Source organism: Bombus terrestris, chromosome 9 (genome assembly GCF_910591885.1).
Source record: "Bombus terrestris chromosome 9, iyBomTerr1.2, whole genome shotgun sequence".
NCBI lineage: Eukaryota > Metazoa > Arthropoda > Insecta > Hymenoptera > Apidae > Bombus > Bombus terrestris.
This window is the reverse complement of record NC_063277.1, coordinates 10,234,498-10,256,698: the sequence shown is the minus strand read 5'-3', so window position 1 is coordinate 10,256,698 and position 22,201 is coordinate 10,234,498. Positions and strand designations below refer to the sequence as shown.

General features: G+C 33.3%; 1 protein-coding gene across 8 annotated transcripts in view; it reads right to left on the bottom strand.

Moving 5' to 3' along the window:
- The window catches only part of LOC100644893 (neurotrimin), a 322,978-nt gene that overhangs the window by 70,618 nt on the left and 230,159 nt on the right, over positions 1-22,201 (bottom strand). For 7 of the 8 annotated variants that reach the window (XM_048409027.1, XM_012311795.3, XM_020864362.2 and 4 more), the window contains exon 2: positions 12,807-12,899. The exons of the other annotated variant lie outside the window; for it this stretch is intronic. In XM_048409027.1, coding sequence (XP_048264984.1) covers positions 12,807-12,899 — 93 coding nt within the window. The remainder of the gene's footprint in view (positions 1-12,806; positions 12,900-22,201) is intronic. 8 annotated transcript variants of the gene reach the window in all.

The following is a 22,201-nucleotide window of genomic DNA, read 5'->3' as shown; positions in this document are numbered from 1 at the left end:
TGTATATTCGTGCCGATTGAATCCGCTAATCCGAATTTGAATCTATACGAATGAACATCGTAAGTAGTGGGGTAGAATCAATGAACTTGCGTTTCATGAACTTCAATGAAACCATTACAGATGTTCTTGGACCATTGAAGTTACATTATTAGTGTAATCTTGCAAGAACCATATGTTACTCTAGCACAATAGTAAGTTTGACGATAAAAGTAGTTAAGTTAGTTAAGTAAGTTAACGTAGTTATCTTGCTACGATTTTTAATCGAGTGATGTAACAGTGAAAAGTCTTATTCCGCCAGATATCCAGAAATTTGTACATCCAAATTGGTGAACCCGATTCATTGAAAGTTTCAACCAGAAATATTCTTTTCCTCTCAAGTACCCTGAAAGAACTTCCTTACAATAATTCTTGTCCGAATTTTACCTTAGCACAAAGAATGATTTCAACTTAAGAACAATGTAGTTCAGTGATCTTAGCCAGTTCGTTAGCGTCGTTCCTCGTTTTCGCCAAGGCAAAACGTCTCCCTGATACGCATCGTAAAGTCAGTCTGCGAAGCAAATGAACCGGAAGTTCATTAAAATCAACGCGATAAGAGGCCCAATGCTAATTGCATATTGATAATTCTTCGTGAACGTAGCGGGTTTAAGGATCTTTGCATAAATCTACGTCGTTGGAGGGCGAAGTCTCGACTATTTCTGGTCGCGTCGCCGTATTTCAGGATCAAATTCGACGGAGATAAAATATATTCGCAGCGCGGCACGGCCAGCGATAAATCAGGCAATAAATGAAAGCCCAACGAAGCGAGGGAGGCCAGATAAAAAGAGAATAGGGGAGAGGAAAAGAAAGTGGAAGAAAGAGAGGACCGGTCCTCATTATTTCTAAAAGCGTTCTAGAGACAGTCCGTGTGGCTCACCAATGGGGCATGTTTTGCGGTGTATATCGGCCATCCCTTTAAACCGCTGACACCGAATGGCTGACAACAACGACGAATTGCTCTGGTCTGTCTATATATATTTTACGAATGAATTTTATTATTATTCTGTGGAAATTCTAAGTGAATTCTTTAAATATTTTTCCCCATACAGTAGAATTTATTTATTGCTTATGAGATAAATTATGTAGTATTATATTAGGGCTCGAAAGATTGATAGTAGATATTTGACGAGAGAAGGATTTGAATCTTTCAGTGGGAAAGTAATTTTAGTGAAATGAATATGTAAGTTCTTGTTACAAATTAATCAATATTAATTATTTAAATTTTGTAAGAACAAATTTTAATACTACTTTCTGAAAATTCGACGTAGGTTTCTATATACTTAATCATTTACTATTATTTATTATTTTATATACTCCTTTTGTTTGGGGAAATTCTCCACTTCTTTCCTACGTGTTTAAAATATCTATTACTTTCCATCCGAATATTCAGTTTCAGCTAACTAAGTTCTTATTGATCCCTAATTATTTCCACCTACAGTTAGATCAAAGAATTTTTATCATTAATGAATATTCCTTACTGTTCCCTAAACCTTCTTTGAACCTTTACATGTTGCTTTAATCTCATCCAGAGCATCGTCTACAAAGGAGTTCATTCCTTTTCACTAATATCTACCATTCACGATAATTTATCATCCATTTATCATTAATTACCAAAGGAAATTGTTATAATTATCCTGTATTGAGAGAAAGGCTCATAGAATTTTAGAAAATAGAAACCATTAGGTTAAGTGAAGGAAAGGCCATCGACGGACAGTTATGAGCGTTAAGTCTAATTCAATTTCCCTGGGCCGACCGCGATTTGTAAGTGGAACAGCCATAGGGAAACGGAAACTCATCGGGAAGAGCGAACAGGGGATAATAGCGGCAGAAAGTGAAGCTTTAGAGCGAGGCTAAAGGAAACGAGAACGGCGTGTTCTTCACCGCAGGAGTAACAGGACTTGTCACTTTAGCCAGCTAGTAAATAAGTGCCATTTAAATGTGATATCCAGAGGAGATTGAGGGGCAGAGCTTCGAAACGTAGAATCCGATACGTACGTACTCTGCGCGCCGATACACCGCTCTGTACTTAACGTTTACTAACTATTCAACGTTCCCTACCAACTGTCATTCCCACAAATTCCCCGCCATTCAACGAGACCGTATCTATCCCACAGATTCTTCCACGGCCACGAATAAATAATGTGCTACCTCTAGTGGTAAGAATGGATCTTTTTAAATAAGGTATTGGACGATTTAAACGATGATTTGTGTTATTATTTTTAAGTAATTTCGTGTGGAAATTGTGAAAAATGGCTAGTCTTAATTTAGAATAAATTGTTTAATAATAAATAAATAAATTTAAATAAATAAATCTAAATTTAAATAAATCTAAATAAATTTAAATAAATGTGTTTAGAATAAATCTGTGTTAAAGATTTTAAATTATTTTGCTTTGTAACGTAAAAAGTAAAAATTTAAAGTCTAAATTTAAATAAATCTAAATAAATTTAAATAAATGTGTTTAGAATAAATCTGTGTTAAAGATTTTAAATTATTTTGCTTTGTAACGTAAAAATTAAAAATGCTTATGTTTGATTTATATACATTGCTCAAAATAATTAGAAAATCACTATTGCGAATAATTCTGTTACACTAACAAAACTGTAGGTTTGATATATTGATGCATTACTCGTATTATACTGTGATAAAGATTGATTTTAACATGATTATTTAACAACAATTTGCAGATATAAGAAGTAGATATAAAAACTGACTTGACATAGAAAATCCTCTAGTTAATTTGAGCACTATATTTTATTGTAATATGACATTCCATTTTTATTGCTTTGTTACTACAAGTACAAAAATGCATAAAATTTCTATTCTTTTCAAGATAATAAATAGCGTCGGTACATCGTGCAAGGAGCATTAAATACTAAAATTATGCTAATCCATTGTTGCATTACTATTTAAATTTCTTCCATTAATGCTGAATTCGCGCACTACTTCACCTTTTATATATTTTATCAATGAACTAATTTTGTTTAATAATTAATTTAATGTAATGATAATTTCAAAATGTTTGTAAACTATGTAACTAGATGAAAATATAAATAGATGAAAATGTAATTTAAACTCTAGGTATGTTAATTGATCTAGTCAGTTTTAAACCATTTAGTAGGTGTAATATACTTTACCGGTGTAAGTGATCAAAAGTTATCTAACCAGCCCAACCCATGTCAAACTGACGTAACTTACCAATCTTGTCTAACTAATCTAACCCGGATCAAATTCAATTTAGGCTGATCTGAACAATTTTCGAAGAGCAGTACCTACTAAATGCAAACGATATCGAAAAACTTAGGCGATACTACATATGATATATACTTGCACGAGATATTTACCATAATTAATTAAATACATTTCTCGTACATTTACTACATAAATAATCTACATTGTTAAGTCAAGAGATTAATTCTGCTTCAATAGAATTTTAGAACAGCCAATTTGGTTACGTAATATTTCATCTTATCCGATGTGGAAATTAATTCAAAAATAAGCAGAATATTGAATAATTTACTTTCGCATTGAATTATCACTACAATGTCTTTTCCATGTACATTAAAAAAAGTCACGCTATTACTTTATTAAATGGAACTACCGATCTTTCAAAATTAAACACCAATAAGGATCGTTCTTATTTTATGAATTCGCCAATTGATGTTTGTCGAGGAACAACAATTTCCAATAATAAAAAGTAAAGTATTTTAGCATCAGATACATCCTTGCTCTCCCTCCAGCTATTTCCATTCGGATTCCTACGTGTCCCGTTAATCTCACGTGCTTTGGGAAAAACTTGAAACGGGAAGTGCGCCGGCAAAGGTGGAAATTATTTTATTTCACGCTTTGGAATATCACCTGAAAGGCTCATTCATATTCATGGCGACGCCCAGCCACTTCGTCTCCGAAACGCGACTTACCGCGATCGTGTTGGTTACTTGAAGATTCAAGCATAGTCTCCGCCGCCACTTCGACTAATTCTGTCCCTTATCTCCTTATCACGCACTTCCTTCATCTTTGATTGCGCTGTACGATGGCACGTATAATGGATCAACGTTAACAGACGCCTTTTATGAATATATTACATGTGGTATACGAAACATTGTGAAATCTCGTTAATATTGTTGAAACTTGACTATCACGATTGTATTAGTAAAGTTGAAAACAACTCTATATGTATATAGAAACATATATATATAGAAAAATGTATATAGAAACTACCAGATATTTAGTACAAGTACATATTTCACAGAGATGTCAAAGTATTTAAACAGCCAATTAATCATCATATTAATAAACCTCAATATTTTCAGCTGGATTAATATTTGTTACATGTATGTTTAAGTTGGCTATTCACGCTGTGTACTAATTTTTATATACATCCTCAAACTGATCTCACATTTGATCAATATAAACGAAGTCTTGAAACTTCAATAAGTGTTGAAATACTTTCGTAAGTCGCTGTAGGAGCATGATCGTACGTCAATATCTAAAAAAACAAATGATATTTTTATAAATTTATTTGTCACAAGGAGATGGTTTAAGTAGTCACAAATTTCAAGATGAATTTGAGAAACTGATGTTTGTACTCGCCATTGTCATTTCGTTAGCAACATGACTTCCCAATGACCCATTTGTCGGCTAACATGGAGAATTTCGAAATGGCGCGCGAATATTCACAATTGACACGTCTATAAAGTATCAATCGTAGTTGGATCCCGATTTATCGCGCGCTGTTTGCGCTCCCATTTTATTTATTTTGCCACCCGGAAATACGTAAACCACTCCGGACGATGCAGAAGCGCGCGATTCGTCGATTGGTTATCGACAACCGCGGCACAATTTTTGGAAGGGATATTGGTTTTTCGATGTGACCTATCGATTCGTCCAAGTTCCAAGAGCAATTGTTAATGACTGATCGGTTATCAGTAATTGTGATTGGAACTGTCTAACATTAGTTGCTTAACAAATTACATAATGCGAGATTATATTTTTATCTATTAAAGTATCGTGGAAAATATCGTGCTCTATTTTGAATTTTATTCAAGTAAAATATTTCCTGATATTAGCTTCATATTTATCTTTGTATCATTTACAAAGGATGTAGTGTACATTTCCATTCAAAAATTTGGGGCATGCTAGAATTTAAAAAAGAAAGGACGACCTCCTTAAGCAAATAAACGGTACATTCATAATATTATATTCTTACGGTAATAAATTAAGGTAATATTTTAAACGCTAATTTATAAGTAGAATTACAATACTCTCACATCCCGGAAAAAGTGCGTAAATGATAAAATACTTATGAAAAGAAACGTATCATTGAAGAAAAATACTGCATATTACGTTTTTATCCCTATAACTGTATTTTTTATATTTTAATTAAAAATATATTAACGTTTAACTAAAAAATGTATAATATTATTAAATGAATATGTATAATGGTAACTACATATAACAGTTCCATTGTGAAGATGGTGTTTTTACCTTTACAAGCAGAGCGCATGGTCAAACGTTTTGGTGTTCATTCTGCTGCTACAAGTGGCGTGAAAGTACTTGAAAAGCTTTTGTTGGAACAAAAGCAGCCGCGTTTCAGGTATGCACACTTCTGGCTGCGCAATGTTTTCTAAAGCGGCTAAAAATACATTGGCCTATATACAAATAAAAGAAAGATTTGTTGAGTTCTCTTTCCTGCTTGTTAACAGAAGTAAAATGTTTTGTCGTATTATGTACAAACACAAATCAGTTTTATTTCAATACTTGTTCAAATATTTCAAATTTTTTTCGCAGAAAGTAAGCAAATTTAGTGTAAATATTGAAATTTGTTTTTAACAAATATGTGCAGCAAATGTTTACTTGGGATAATGTGAAACAGCAAAGAATGCAAGAATTAAATTGATTTATATGTTATTTATACGTTGGAAGACGATCTGCGTTTTCTGAATTTCATTTTTAATGTTACTGAATTGACTCTGTAGATAGTTTAGAAATTTACTATGCCCAAGAAGAATCTTGTCAGAAATTGATAAGTTACAACAATAACTATTGTTTCATTTGTTTACAAATTCTAAAAAAGGCAATATGTTGTGCAATCAGTGTTATCGTATTGTACATTTGTTTCTTTTATTATCCACTGTTACTAAATAATTTACGAATTACCTTGTTTCGTCGCCAACTTAAAAATTTTATATAAATGTTACTTTAACTACTTCTAGTTTAACGAAACAATAACTCGACCCAAAAAATGAAATTTTATAATTAATAAATCGTTCTAAAGTCTAAAGTAACTACATGACTTGAACCTCGAACTCCAATTCGAGATGTGACTCCGGTTCACGGTCGTGTTACAGTTGGGGTAGAGAATAACTCATCAAATAATGTCAACTTCGAAGCTTATCTAAGCATGTAATGTTTCCATATCGGTTGGTACCATATCCGACAGACGGTTGGTTGATTAACACGCTAACGGGTCGTAAGTATTGCATTATTCATCCCTCTGCAACACTGCTGACTATTAATTAACAGATACATCTATAATCGGGTTGTGATGTTGACAAGGGTTAATTAGAATTTTTTCGATAGTCACGCGCGCCGCCTGAAAAACAGTTTATGCTTGTCCAAGTAATCAGAATCTTGATTGAGTACAATCAAGAATATTTTTCCGAAATAGTATAATACAAGTCGCGTATTGCAAAGATTAATTTAGAAACAAAAGAATAATATAATATAAAGTCAGTATTATGGGAATTTCTAATTTAGAAACGATAATGAACGATAAATTCTTTCATTTAGGGAAATTAGAACACACACAAATTAGAAATGTGAACACCGCTACGTGATATTTGGTTTAGATCGTGATTATGCTAATCTATTGGAAAAATAAAGGTAATTCGCCTGATTAGGATGGAAACGAGCCGCAAAAATTTTATTATTCAGTACTTTCGTGGTGCTAATTAAAAGTCTAGCAAGCGTACAATTGAGTTCCGCCGCGCCGTTGACGTGGATTAATTGTAATTTTTTTTTTCGAAAATTCAATTCCACAAAAGTTTCCGCTTCCTCGTTGGGAATCTGGGTTACGCGTTCGATCAATACACCGCATAAAATATGCGCTGCAATCGAACCTTCGTTTTTGCAATTTAATTATAATATTTGACCTTTTATTATCACCGCCTGAAACAAGATCCTTTGTTCGTTGTGATGAATATTTTTCATTGCTTACCAGCACGACACACACTAATTTGCAAATAACTGCGTTTCAATCTCCGCCGTTTGAGAGCAGTACCTATCAATACTTTCTGCTTTGTATGCAACCATTTGTTAAATGTTAAATAGGGAGGAAAAGGGAAGAAGATTAAAATTTGTATACATAAATATTTTGATATATTATATATTATATATATTATATATATAAACCGGCGGAGGTTAGTATTCAACTAGAAACAATATTTGCCAGACTATCGATGCCAGATGTTGAATTTAGAAAAAAATATTGCTCCTCAAACAAAGATTTCCACAACATTTTCCACATAGCATATTCATAAAAATTTTCTATGGCGTGTGCTCCAATACTTTTACAAGCCAGTGCACGTCTCAATAACACAACGTGTTAAGGAATAAGGTTGGAAGAAGCTGACGTAACAATTCAATTATCATATAGCGGATCGTGCGAGGGGATTCCACAACATGAGGTCGTAATAAAATCATTAAACGTACGGGGGGTGTTGGCAATCGTGAGAGGTTCGAGGTCGCGGGTAACTAGCAGTGGAGCAATGGCATCCGCGGAATTCAGAGCGGAATCAAGCTAGAGCCCATTATCAGAAAAGCAGGAGGGTAGAAAATGTCGGCTTAACACGGAATATATGAACCCCTCTACGCTCCCAAGCAACGAAATTGGTCATATCGTGGGATTTCTCGTGCAGCAATGCCGTTGATTAGTCGTTGCTGCTTCACGACGGGAAAAACCTGGAAATAGAAAGAACGAAAGAAAGATGTTCCCTTTGCCGCGTACCAGCAGAGGGACGGAGGAAAATGCGGCCGGAATAATGGAGCGTGGAGGAACGGCGCGAACCAGAGGAACTTTTCTTCTCGGGGAAAAGGAAGAAGGAATCGAAGAAAAATGAGCACGCCTTCGTAGGGAACTATGATTGACGGCGCTGTTTGTTTCAAACTGCGGTTCTTTCTTCGAATTCGTAACGATTACTGACGGGCCCCGGGACATTTCCGAATATTTCCGCTGGTATTTGAACATAGGATCCTTAGCATAAGGGATGAAATGAAAGAAGGAATTATGGTATAGGTAGAGGGAAAATTGCAATGAAAATTGTAATGGAAACATTTTTTTAACACATTCACTGTCCTATTACAGTGATGCATGGTATTCTTTGAACAATATCATACTTCGTTCTATGTTTATCAATCACAAAAAATAGTTTTGAGGACAACGAGCGCTGAAACTCTTTCTCTACCCCCCCCTCTCTCTCTCCTTGAAAGCAAGACCCGATATTTCTGTCATTTCCAGAATTATTATAGGATAAATTATATAGATTTAATCCAATTGCATTTTTTAAGAAAGAGAAACAGGAACGATGCTTTGTGACAGATTATGTAACACAAAAGTCACTTTGAGCTACTTCATGCAGTATTGTAATAAAATTCTCTCACTAGATCACAATTTAATATTAATTTTTACTTCCTAAAGGATAGCTTGAAGAATTTTAGTAAAAATTTCATCTACGCAATATCCATGTGAAAGTTTAAAACACGTTCTAAAATACGTGCTATACATGTAAGTGACGTTGGAAAGGACGGAATAAGTAAAAATTATTTGAAGTCAACTCCAGAGAATACGTCGGGTGTGGCAAGACTTCCTAACCAAGATTAAAAATTGCTCCCTTTGTAACCTTTGTGACAGGACGCCGTGCATTGTCGAGAAGGAAAATCACCTTTCTTGTTCCCTTTCCTGAATACAGTCTCCTGTATTCTACCTCATCATTTTAAAGTATGAAGTTGGTACAAGTCACGCGAAATTAGATAAACATAGACGACATTTCTTTAAAACTAGCGCTCGCAATTGCGCCGACTTAGCTTTTGTAAAAATTCTCAGCCAAATGGTAACATAAAATACAGAGATATTAAAGTTTGAAAAATCTAAAATTGTATTTATCCCGGAAATTTCTATAATACGATCAATCAGCATGTTTTCTACTGAAAGTTTTTGAACCTAAGGCTCCTTTTTCTCAAGAAGAGAAAAATTATAAATGTTTGTAAATTTATTTATGTAGTACTCTTACTCTCTCTGTCTCTTTCAGTTTTTATCAAGACGTAAAAATATTAGAAAAAACAATATTTATATTGTAAATGTCGATGTACGTAGCAGCGACCAAAGATCAGAGCTAGTAAAGTATAAGGGATTAATGGTAATGATAAAGAATCACTGTATTCATTTATAATGACTTGCATCTACAATGATGCACTATACTGAATGTAATCGATCACCTGTGAAAATGTTAAAACTTTACTAGTGATTTTAATTGAGCCTTTGATAGCCTGTTACAATGGTTTATAGTACTGTGAGCAATCAATTAAAGAAAACTATAAAAATCTAATTGCTTCTATCACAATCACGATTCCTTCTCTTTCAAGGGGGCAAGTAATCAAGAATTCGGATCCTCTATGTTCCTACTTCTCCGGTCGTACCACAGAATTTGTTTAAAATATCAGTTACATGGTTTTTGTAGCAGACTGCTATCGAATCAGCAGGCTGCACAACCGTATCAAAATTCCAGACGTATCGCGATATATCCGATAAGGTATGAAAGGCAACGTTCATTTCAATATCCCGTCGTAAACATTCTCGCGGTAGTCGTCCATCGATAATCGCAGAAAAATTGGATGAAATACTCTCGAACCACGACGACAATCCTTGATATCGAAGGTAAAGTATATCATTCGTGGTATGTAAGCCGAACGAATTTCATCTTCCACTCTTGTTATTCGTTATCTACGATATTACCGGTATTGATACATTTTTCGGATATTTGCAATTAGCTACATGCTCTTTTGTTCGTCGATGTCTGAGACACAAAGGTATTCTTCTCTATTATCTTTCTTTCAGCAGTACATATAACAGATTGATAATGTCGTTTGCATTCGAGTCTCGTGTTAATTTTTAGTTCGTTGTTAATTTCTGCAGGGTGAGATCGAGCAACAATAGTAGTAATGTCGTTTAGAACGATGGTAATTTAATTGTCCGAAAAAGGAAAACGTAAAGGTTCGTCTGTTAGTTTTTCAAATTAATATACATATGTATAGTAATCTTATTATTTGAAATAAATTGAAAATTGCGATATATGCTTCTATGGCATAATTTAGCCGCCTTTAATAAACGTTCAAATTAATGAAAAAAATTAAGAAATATGTTACAAATGAATACCTTCGATAACGAAAATTGTGAATACGTACGCAATGGAATTGTCGATTATTCTGCGAAAGCAGTTTATACATACAAAAAGGGAACGAACTCAACGCGTAAATTAAAATTTTCGGCGTGCGTGCAAATTATAGGCCTTGATTACGGGATTTAACCGCAATAAATTCTGACCTATATTACAGGATATTGGGATTTCGAGTAATTCCCGCAGCTCTTTGCACAATGCGCACAAATATTTGCACGAGCCTAACACGTTAAGGTTTTCTATCTTGTCTGGCCATAAAAAAATACTGATTATAAATTGAATCTTTATAATGAAGCTTACACACTCGATAATATATTACTCGAGTCAATGCATTAACAATGAAATTACGGGAACCGATAATTGACAGCAATTTATAAAACGTTAGGAAATTGAATTTTCTCGTAGGAACTTCGATTTCTAGGGTTTTTCTAATGCGAGTATAAAGTTATATTATCGATTTAATTACCAGGTTTGTGTAACCTGGTCTTATAACTAAAGATTAAATTTATTGAACATTGGGTTTAGTATCGAAGTGTAGAAAATACGATATTATTGTTTACGGAGAGAATTACATAAAAAGTTCGATGACGAGCAACAGGTAACGCTAGAACCTCCAATTACGAGGAATAATTTAATGTTACTGTTTATCCGTTCCATTGTGTACTTATTACGCGTGTATATCCAAGTATATTGATTATTTATAGTTTATAGTATATAAATTACATTCACAAATATTATAATGTTATACTATATTTTAATACTTCGCAAATTCTTCAGAATAATTTGAGAAGTTATCCAAAAAAAGGGATGAACCTTCTTGAAAATATAAAAGTAGGATGTTTAAGTTAGATGAATGTTTCCGAGAAATTAATCCTGTATATTGACGAAGTGGAAATTATATTAATGCAAATCGAAACTTTCGGAATTGAGCAGGTATATCATATTCCAAAGCTAACATTCTTTTAGTTTCATAATTATGAAGTTGCTTACTGTAACGATATATTTTCATGACTTCACTTAAAGATAATAAATTCAGAACTTTATTTTATGGAAAACAACGATTTATTAAAACTATCGCATTTAGAATAGTATTAGCATCGCAATTATACTTTTCTATGTTACATAATAACAATAGCGGAAGTAAAATTAAAGCATTCGAGTATTTGCAAGATTTTCAAACATTCCAAATGCTTAAAAGTTGCTTTCCTCGTCTTGCAAGAATACACAAAAAGCATATTTCACGCGACAATTTTGTCCCAAATGCTAACAACTAGTCTGCCAATAATGATTTTAATCTTCTTCGTTCAAATTTCACTGGCTGGAGCCTGGAAACCTCGGTTATCAAACGGTACTTTTCACTGGGATTGCGTCTAGCAAAGCAATTAGAAACAGTCGTCCCGAAACACGGGAAACGAAAACTCTTGCAAACTACATAGGTAATTCGGTAACGGAGGGAAGACCGAAGTCGTGGATAGGAAAGAACTAACATGGGAAATGTTATTTTACAATCGAGACTCGCGAGGCAAAAAAATACCATGTGAAACGGTCCATTTCACTGGGACTAGTTTCGTGTAGCAACGCGGTCGTTAACGCAATGCGAAAACACGGCAGTTTCCTACTTTATTTCGGCTTTTAACAGAAAGAACAACAGCAACAACAATAATGTTACCGTCCTCGCGAACGTTCACCAAGCTCAACGGCTGATTTTCAACATTCGACTAGAAACAGAGATGGAAAATTAGAGAAACGGACAGAGAAAACGCGATCTGTATCACGCTAATCCCACGAGATTTCGCGGCTCTCGGCTACTGATTTCAAGCTGGATTATAGTCAGCGCTGAATGACCACTGCCAGCTTCAATTCTATACCCGAAAACTCTGTTTTCCATTCTCCTAAAATCATGTACGTTTGTTGCTCGTTTAAACAGGAATATTGAGTTTTTAAAGACTGTCGCTGCGATTTTGCTTGATTTCTAGTGTATTCGAAATATTGGAGTTAGGTGGATGATCTCGGTTTGAAGAAATGATCTCTTAAATGAAAATTTCTACTGCATTTTTCTGTTTCGTCTCGCTTTTCTGTCTCGACAAAAGAAAAGCACTAAGATTATCAAAGACACTCGCATGTTTCCAGTAATTGTAAAAATAAAAGATCCGATACCAGTCGTTTCGACTGGTTTGATAGTTCTAGATTAAGTATGTCTGATTTATTGCTTCTAGTAGAAGCTTCCTTCAAAATAATAGAAACGTTTGTATTATCGTATCTAATTTTCTTCTGAATATTTATGAATTATCGAACAATTTTCCAGTAATTACTCACTGTTCTTGTAATTGTCCGATATCGATGCATACTGCGTGCCGTGATGATGACCCGATATTTGCCCCAATATTTCCAGATTCCTCGATTGCCGTCCTGAAAAAGGCACAATGGAACAGGAACGTTAAAGATCGGATCACGATTAATCATAACGGTAAATTAGGTGCTCTCGAGGATAAAGGAATGTTTTCGATGGGTCGGAGCTTTCTTTCATTTTTCTTATCTCTACCGAAGATTTTCAGTCGAAATTCCTTTGACGATTTAAATGAATCCTTATCTCGATGAAGAGTCTCTAATGAAGCAGACCAATATTTTCAATGAAAGCTCAGAACCGTGAATCAACAATTTACGAATACCACAATTACAATAGTCATAATAATCATTTCAGACTATCAACGAAGCAAATAAGTAATAATAATCAGTCGAGTCTATGGTTTGTTAAAATAACTGATCAAGCTATTTACACGCAATTACTCTTGGTCAGCGAAACTATTATAGGAACGTTAAATTAGGTCTATACCAGGGGAATGCTAATGAACGAGTATTAGTTGGTATGTTAAGTGTGGTTTTGAAAGTGGATGAACAATTATAGCAAAGGGCTGACGTACTGAGTGAAGCTGCGCAAACTGTGTTACAATAATTAGATTTAATTATATTAATGAAGATTGTGCTGTTTACTATTAATAGAACATATTAGATATCAATTCCTAATTATTGTAATGACTACGATTTTAATTGAACTGTAATTGGTAAACTAGGGTTTTAGATAGTGATTATAGTATCTTTTGAAAAATTCTACAGAATATGGAAATAATTAACTAGTTTACTTTACTAAATATCTAGCATTTATTTTTATATTATAACCTTGCAACAGAACATGTGCAGATATGATGAAAAATCAAAGTAAAATATTAAAGTTACAGTTAGTCGCCGATTATGATTAATAATTGACATTTATGTTAACAAACGATCTTTTTTTTGTAAATTTTCCCTCTTACTTGCATTTATCTTTATCATAATAATCTGATATTTTATTTTCGAGAATTATCCTACACAAAAACTATGGTTATTAAAATCCAACTAAAAGTGGTTTTGCTGTGCTTCCTTTCGCCGGATATTCGAGGCGTTAAAATGATAATTTAAAGTTGGAAATTGTGACAACCTACGGTCGAAAGTTTAACGATATTCCGTGAGGACAACTGCATGCAGCAATTCTCGTAACTTAGACAGACTGTAGCTCTTTTCTCCGCGAAAATAGGAAAAACTGGTAAATAGGAATATTGCATGGCACAGTAACAACTAACTTCTTGCGGTATCATTTTTTCAGTAAACATAACGATGTACTTGCAACACGCAATTGAACTTGCTCAAACTCATCTATATACATACATTTCTCGGTTATCTTCGTTCTGATATCTTTATTACTTCACACGCGAAAGGTTTATTAAAGTATCACGTTAACCACCTCGCGTGATACTTTTTGCAGTGTAGGGTTTATGTAATGCTTCAAATAATATTCCTTTATAAGGGCAAGATATTTGATCATTTTGTAATAACTTAATAAATCGCTCTATAGTAATTGGTATGTGTACCTACATACTGTGGCTCTTATAGGCTATCGTAGTGTGAATTTTCAAACCGTGTAAATTTTTCCTTTCACAATATCATCGTAATATTACTTGTAATCGCGGGAAACAATAATTGTACTATGTATCATTTTGTATTGAATAATAATAAAACATTCTATCCCAGTCTTATTTGATTTTATTACTTGACTATTTTAAAACAGATGTTTTTTCTGAGTTATGATAGTGTTTAAGGATTAGTGTATTTATTAGAATAAAATATCATTATTAATACCTTTATAATATTTAAATAAATAAAATCTTTTATTTTTTTATAAAGATTCCCAAGTTTGTAATAACTGTAAAATTCAGAAAAAAATCCGAAGAATATTATAAAAATAATAATTAACATAGTTGTTTATGAGACATGATAAAGATCTCATTAGGTACTTGTAGGAAATAAATTCATTATAGACAAAGTGAACCTACCTCGCACGCTTGAGTAATTTTTAAACTATGTGTTGTTTGACAAATTTCTGTGTACAAAAACTCCATTGTTTTAGGGAAGGTCTGACGTAGTATATCTGCATGTGTATATATTCTTTCTTTGTAAATACAGTCGTTTTGCGTAAAATTCGAAATAACAAAGTTCCATTTTCCCAATTCCATTTGGTCAAAGATTTTATTTATTCTTTGCTGTCACGAACAGTTGAAGTTAATTTTCTCAAATTCAGCGAAACGTCAAATCGAAAAATTCTTTAACGTTGCATCTTACAGAACTAAAACAATTTCAGGATATGATAACAAGCATTTTTCTCTTTAATTATGATAATTTCCTACAGGGTTTTATTAATACAAGTATCGGTTAATTCAATTAATTTCTTCCTAAACCTAATCAAATATAATTAAATATAAAATTATTTTATTATTTCTGCTGCGTATGGAACATGCTTACAAAAAATTTAACTCTGACAAACTGTGAGAAAATGTACTCTTTCAGAAATAAATGATTTCGTAACAAAAAGAAAGAAAAAAAAATGAAAAGAATACACTTTTTGATCGTTTCATGTATTTTAAATAATTAACAAGTAATTAAAATAAATAACAAACAAGTTGACAATTTTATCTGAATCGATTTTTAACTTAACGGAGTTCCTGTACTTGTAAAGATTACAAACATCAAAGCGATCATCGATTTCTTATTATTCCACTTTGGAGTTTATTTCGCAGTTCGTGGAAATGCATTCTTGGTAACTGTTCGATCTTTCCATTCACCGATAGAATTGTAAGTTATTTAAAAACAAATGTTTCGCTCGAAACTCGGTATATCACGATACGTCAATAATTTCACCGGCAACGCGAATTGCTAATAGCTAAAAATGAAAGCTCGGGAAACAAAGGGTACGAGCGTAATGTAAACTTTGAAGCAGCGAAGAAGTTTTCTTCCCTCGAAATTCGAGAAGATAAAGTTCATATTGCTCCGAAGAAAGTCCGACTTTAAAGAGCAATTCGTATTTTACGAAGCTGTATTTAAATCAATAAGGACAAGATTATAAGTACACAATGGAAAAACTTTCCCCATAATCACTTGCATTCAGGTGTTGCCAATTAGCAAACTTTACTGTCCTGCGTTATCTCTCATCTTTGTCTCAGGAATCCATTATCTTGAAGTATCAACGACGAAAAAATGTATATTATTTTTACGTACTCAACAACTTCCTGACTTACTATAACAGTTTATACTTTTCATAAATTTTCATTGTGTACGGTGTTCATTAAAGAAATTATCAAGATGAAACTTGAAACATAATTTATGTTATATTTAGTTCTGTATGTTAGAGTGAAGCTATGAGTTAAATTTGTGTATGGTATTATATAGTTAGAATAGCTTAGAATATAGAATAGCTTATCTTCGTCAAAAAAGAATTCTATCTTATATAAAGATTACGGAGGAAGAATAGAATTAAGTTTCTTATTTACTGCAAAAAAGCAGTTCCAAAATTTGATACGTTGTCGATCAATAATGTTACCAAAATTCATTTCCTATTTAATTTCCATAATAAACATGTAGTTTTAATAAAAGTAATTTCACATGTCAGAATTGAAAATATTTTAAAATGTATTTTATTTTGTCTCGTGGTACATTTAATATTATTTAATTATTTAAATCAACTATGTTACACACGACAAAGGAAAGATAGTGAAAAACTAAACGGAACACCGTGAAAGTAAAAAAGAAAAAACTATTTTCCCAAATTCGTCTCTACGAATGGCGGTACTTCGCTATTACATTTCCGAGCGGAAGTTGATACGTTGTCAATACATTTCACTTGTCAAACTCGTGTATATCGATACTCGTATGTACAATTTCGAAAGTTCGCTTGCAAATTCCACACAATGGATGCATGACGTACCAGGTACGTTTTTATGGATTGAGCTCTGTTCGGATTAACCACGAACACGGGTTTCGCAAACATAGACCAGGAGCTCTTCAATGGAAGTTGAAAACAATTGTTTGTGCCGGGAAAACGTTTCCCAATATGCCGCTATCAAAAGATCACACAATTTGTACAAGTCTAATGTGCTCTTTACGACTTTAAAGGAAACATAGGTATCGAGTCTTTCCATAATACTCTCGCGCTCATGAGATGACAAACAGAATATATTTCTCGATATTGATTTTATCATTTTATATCAGTACTATTTACAAAACGTCTAGTTGCTACAATGTAAAGATGACGTTAGAAGTCACGATAAAATAGAAAACGATACTAATTAACACCAATTTTGTGATACCATACCTAAACCTATTAACGTTAAGCATTAAAATAGATAACCGAGCCACGAAGAGAAATAAAAATAGAGTTCAAATGGTCGAAAGAAATAATTTCGTCTACATAATCAACTTCGAATAATCATTTTAGATCTGCCACGATCAGATCAGATAACTGCTTTCGTCCAGGTAGTAACCAGAAAGCAGAAATAATAAAAATCCCCTAAATCTCTTAAAAATAGGTAAAACAAGAATAACTGTGGAATTCAGAACTCCAGCGTATTACAATACATATCCCAGAATGAAACCCTCGAACAAGAAACTAAAGTAATTATTAAACTAGAACTGACAGTTTAAACAATTAAACCTTGCTAAACAAATTCCATTTCATACCTCAAAACTATAACTATTCATAATACCATTAAATTACCAGCGTCTTCAGACCAAATACTTCTTAGGAAATAGTTACTGTCGCGAATAATCCGCGATTCTAGGAAACCTTCGAGTGATTTTACCTCGCTGCTGGGGACGGTACACCAAAAATTCAATTTACGGACTTGCACCATAGAGATCGGAAGTTATTCGAAGTTTCCTCTCCCCCATTTCTCCCCTTCCCTCTCTCTCCCTTTCCCACCCTCTCTTTCTTTCTCTCGTAAATAATCAACGAACGACGGTTTCCCAATGATAAGTTAACGAATTCGCAGATCGGTATTCTCTCGGCGCCGGTTAGAATCCCCTGGAAAGCGAGCAGGGTTGTTCGTCAAAGGTTCCATTGAAATTCGAGAAATTCGAGAAACGGCGCGATGAGAAGAACGGAGAACGAAACAATGATGTTCGCGTTCACCACGGTGTAAGCACGCCGGTGGCCGTATTTTTCAAGGCTCCTTTGTGCACACCGCTTTCAAATTTCGCAGCTACGCCCGAACTTGGGTAACTGAATTCTATTGGTCACAGCGAGTCGTGCTGGTATTCTCCCGGAGCCATACTCTTAAGAAAGCTTTCATTGTTGGAATTCGAGTACGAACTATATTTCTTCCTCTACCCTTCTTCTTTCTTCTTTTCTATCCTGTTTTCACGTGATCCAAGCGCGCGCCAAGTTTTCCACCCACATATCAGGCGTTTATTTAAGACCTGGTCTTATCATGGAACGATAATATCTTAGCTGACTAAGGAACGAGTCATTCTTTGTGTTGATTTATATGTTGTATTGCTACGCCTCTTACTTTGTTATGGGTGGAAATGTTACAAAATATGCGAATTTTAGAATTTGTCGATACCGTTTACGTCATATGTAGCGTGAAACGATTGCTAGATATATTTCTTAGAGCTAAGCTGAAGATCCATCGAAAAGCTAAGATAAGCCGTGCTATGCTGAGTTTAAAAATATTTGGTTTGATAAATATACAGACTGGATCAACTAAGAGTTTAAGTTGAAATATATTCGATACTATTAATTATATAGGACAATGTTTCAGATAAAAGTTGGGTGGTTTGATAGGGTGCGTATGTTAATGTTATTGGTTTTTCTGTCGATGGATGCGTAAACGTCATGTGAAGATCAACTTCACTTTTTTAAAATAAAATCACATATCTTTTAATACAATGATCGATGCAGCTCAATATTCCCTACAAAAGATTACTGACCTCCTTATATCGAAAGGTATCATTAGTTTGGCAGATATTTTAACTTTTAGTTTGCGAAGCTTACTGTATGAAAGACGATACGTTCCACAAATTAAAAGTCACTTACCCCGTATACGAAACTCCTTTCGCAGTTAGCACAACACTGCTATTAGTTTAGCTATGCTATTAACTTAGCTTTTAGTGGAGACGTTTCTGTGTATATATATACTGGAGGAAACATCTTTAAACTTGGCATAGCACAGCTTAACGTAGCTTCAAACTGTGAATATTCAGTTTTAGAAAATTTTCTTCTACGTAACTTATTGCCTTCCTTTCTCATCGTCATCGTCATCTTCTCATTTCTGGCCCGTTTTCACGTTGCTCAAGTAGACACCAAGCTTTCCTCCCTCGTGCGATCAGGCTTATTCTATCGTGTTGGCGTTTATTTAGGACGTGGTCTCATCATGAAACGATAATATCACGGCTGGCTAGGCAACGATTAATGGAGCAATCTCGACTGTGACTGATGTTATACGCAATCAGGAAACAGCTTCTGGCTTTTCATCGGTCCCGGATATGTACATCATGTGCAGGGATTGGCTGGCTTATGCCGACCGTCCAATCTATTCAGTACCGTGAAATTTACTTTACGGCTTATTGCCCGGTGTTTAGAGTAAAATGTTACCGGTCATTCTGGACCAACGTGTCATTCTTACTCGTACGCTCCGCGGTACTTCATTTCGATGCTGATGCAAAGAAAACGACGTGCACCAGGGACACTCGGGTATTTTGACAAACGAAATGCGGACGGATTTTCCAACGTACCGCTGGAGAGGTTCTTGTTATTTCTGAGAATTAAGAGTGTTTTTGTTCCTTTCATGCACGGGCTTGACCTTACATTATTTGGACACGTTGAATGTTTATTACGTTGCATGTACACGCTGAAAGGGGATTTCCTTATTTATTCCATTCGTACCATTGAGGTGGGAATGATTCACTAAATTCAAAAATCTAATTCAAATGTTGTTTGACTTTGTACAGTTAAATCGAGTTTTATTCGCATGGGTTATCAAAATGAGTTGCTGATTGGTGCATGCTTATCATCATAATGATAATAATAATAGATTGGAAGTTATCGTCCGCGAGCTGCGTTACATTATAATATCATTCATATATTAATTATACTGCATTTATATAACGTAATATTCATGTAGTTATAATTTTGTATCCAGTCTATTAGTGTTAATTATTATTAGCTACCGCCAAAAAGCTCGATGTAAAGTAAAGCTTTGAGTTAAAATTTTAAACGCGATATAAAGTGCATGTAAAATCTAATGTGAACAGGCGGAATTTACACACCTGTCGTGGTTTTCTATGGCATGGTTTCGCTTTGAACACAACTGATCTACTCAAAGTAAATTTTGCGGGACCAGTCTACCTAGGCAAGGGAAACAAGTGACACTCGACTAATCGTTGTTCGATTAATGTGCGTAACAAACGAGGTGAATGAAGAACGAACCACGACATTTCCAAAGACAAGACGTATATATCCAAATTAGAAACAGAGCAATTGAAAAGATGATCATTTAGAAAAATATTTGAAAAAAGGTAATAGTTACGGTTTGTACTAATTACTAATTATAGTAATTCGTGTATATATATGATTAATGATAGCCACGTAAATTTAATGCTGAAAAATAATCGAGTGAATGTTGTTATGATCGTGGGGATGTAATAATTAAGAAATGTAATAATTTAACAAAAAGTGAATTCATTTAAGCAAATTTATGTTGTAATAATTTGTTATAATATTTCAATGCTGTTATTGTAAAATATTTTCATCCAAAAACATTTTTGAAAGCTAAAATAAATCTGAATAAATTCCATCAGAAATTTATTAGTTTCGGAAAGTTTGAAATTGAACATTGTTATAAAGCAGATGGATTGTTTGGCTATAAAGAATGCCTGTCAGTCGAATTGTAAAACAGTCATAATGAAATTCATTGATAAATTCATTGAAAATTGTATAATGGAGAATGATTTGTTTTATTCCATTTAGAATTCAAGGTACTTTTCATAAACAGTTTCACAGTTATAAATTACAAGGTACGTACATTTTGGAAGATATCTAATAAATAAAGCTATTTCGATATTCATTCATTCTTTTTTTTGACAGATAACATTTTTATTAGAAAATTATTTTGTAATAAAAGATTGCATTAAATTTCATGTATCTATTATGGAATTTCTTTTTATATTTTAATAAATTGATAATATAAATTAGGTATTAGAGAACAACTAGAAAACTAAGCTTTCAATTTGCTAACGTTACGCACTTGTATACAAGTTTAAGTAAGCGTATGGAAATACATAGAAAGTATAGAAAACCTGGAAGAAATAGTGACAATATTCTCATATTATTATATACAAATGTAGACCCTCAAAGAACATACTAAATAGAGAACTTAACACTTAGGGAAGAAACATTTTCTTGAACATACGAATTTTGGACTCCATAATTCTTGATCTTAACAAGTTTGACATACTTTTACAGAATCTCGAGTCTCTGTAATCTGGCATTTGAACTTCTTGCGAACAAAGCGGTATTAGCGAAATTTAGTAAACTGGATAAAATAAAAAGCACTTTAAAGTTTAAAAAGTCTGCTTCTACTTCGACTTTCTGCTACTTTTATGCATAAAATTGAACTTTGAAGTGTAGAAATGAGTGTAGAAATATCTAATAAGGCTAAAAATTTTGTTTTCATAAAATTAAGATAATATTACAAAATCATATTAATTCAGTATTAATTCTATTTACTCGTAATTATTAAATTCATAAATTAATTTGTAATTAATTTGTTTTTGTCTTCCAATTCTTGCGCATTCGTAACAGTATGCATATTAACTAGTAATATTACACATAAGCTAAACTAAATTACATTCAATGATTAATCATTAATCATTACCGATTAACAATAATATAGTATGTTACTGTTGCCACGGGAAACAAGACCTCATTACATAAAAACGCATTAATTCTTTACTGACAATAAAAACTCCAATTTTAAGTGTATAGAATTTTCTATAATTTTTTACTGAAAGAATTATTTTTACATTTTTTTTTTTTTTCATTGATTATCTTCAAATATCTTCGAAAATAAACAACGTGTTTGAGATTAAAATCTACTATCCAGCAGCTTTTGTTCCCTACTTATCGAATATACACTTTGAAATTACAATTGTCTTCTAAATTATAACAGAGCTCAAGTGAACACAACACAACTTTGCTAGCATAAAAGAGATAACTAATTCCATTAACTTTTTAGTAAATTATGTGTTGTGTGCTTCAAAGAAACTTATCAATAGATCCTTAAAACAGGCGAGTGAAACCTAGTATAATATTAAAACACACAGCAATAGTAATTATAAATTCCTTG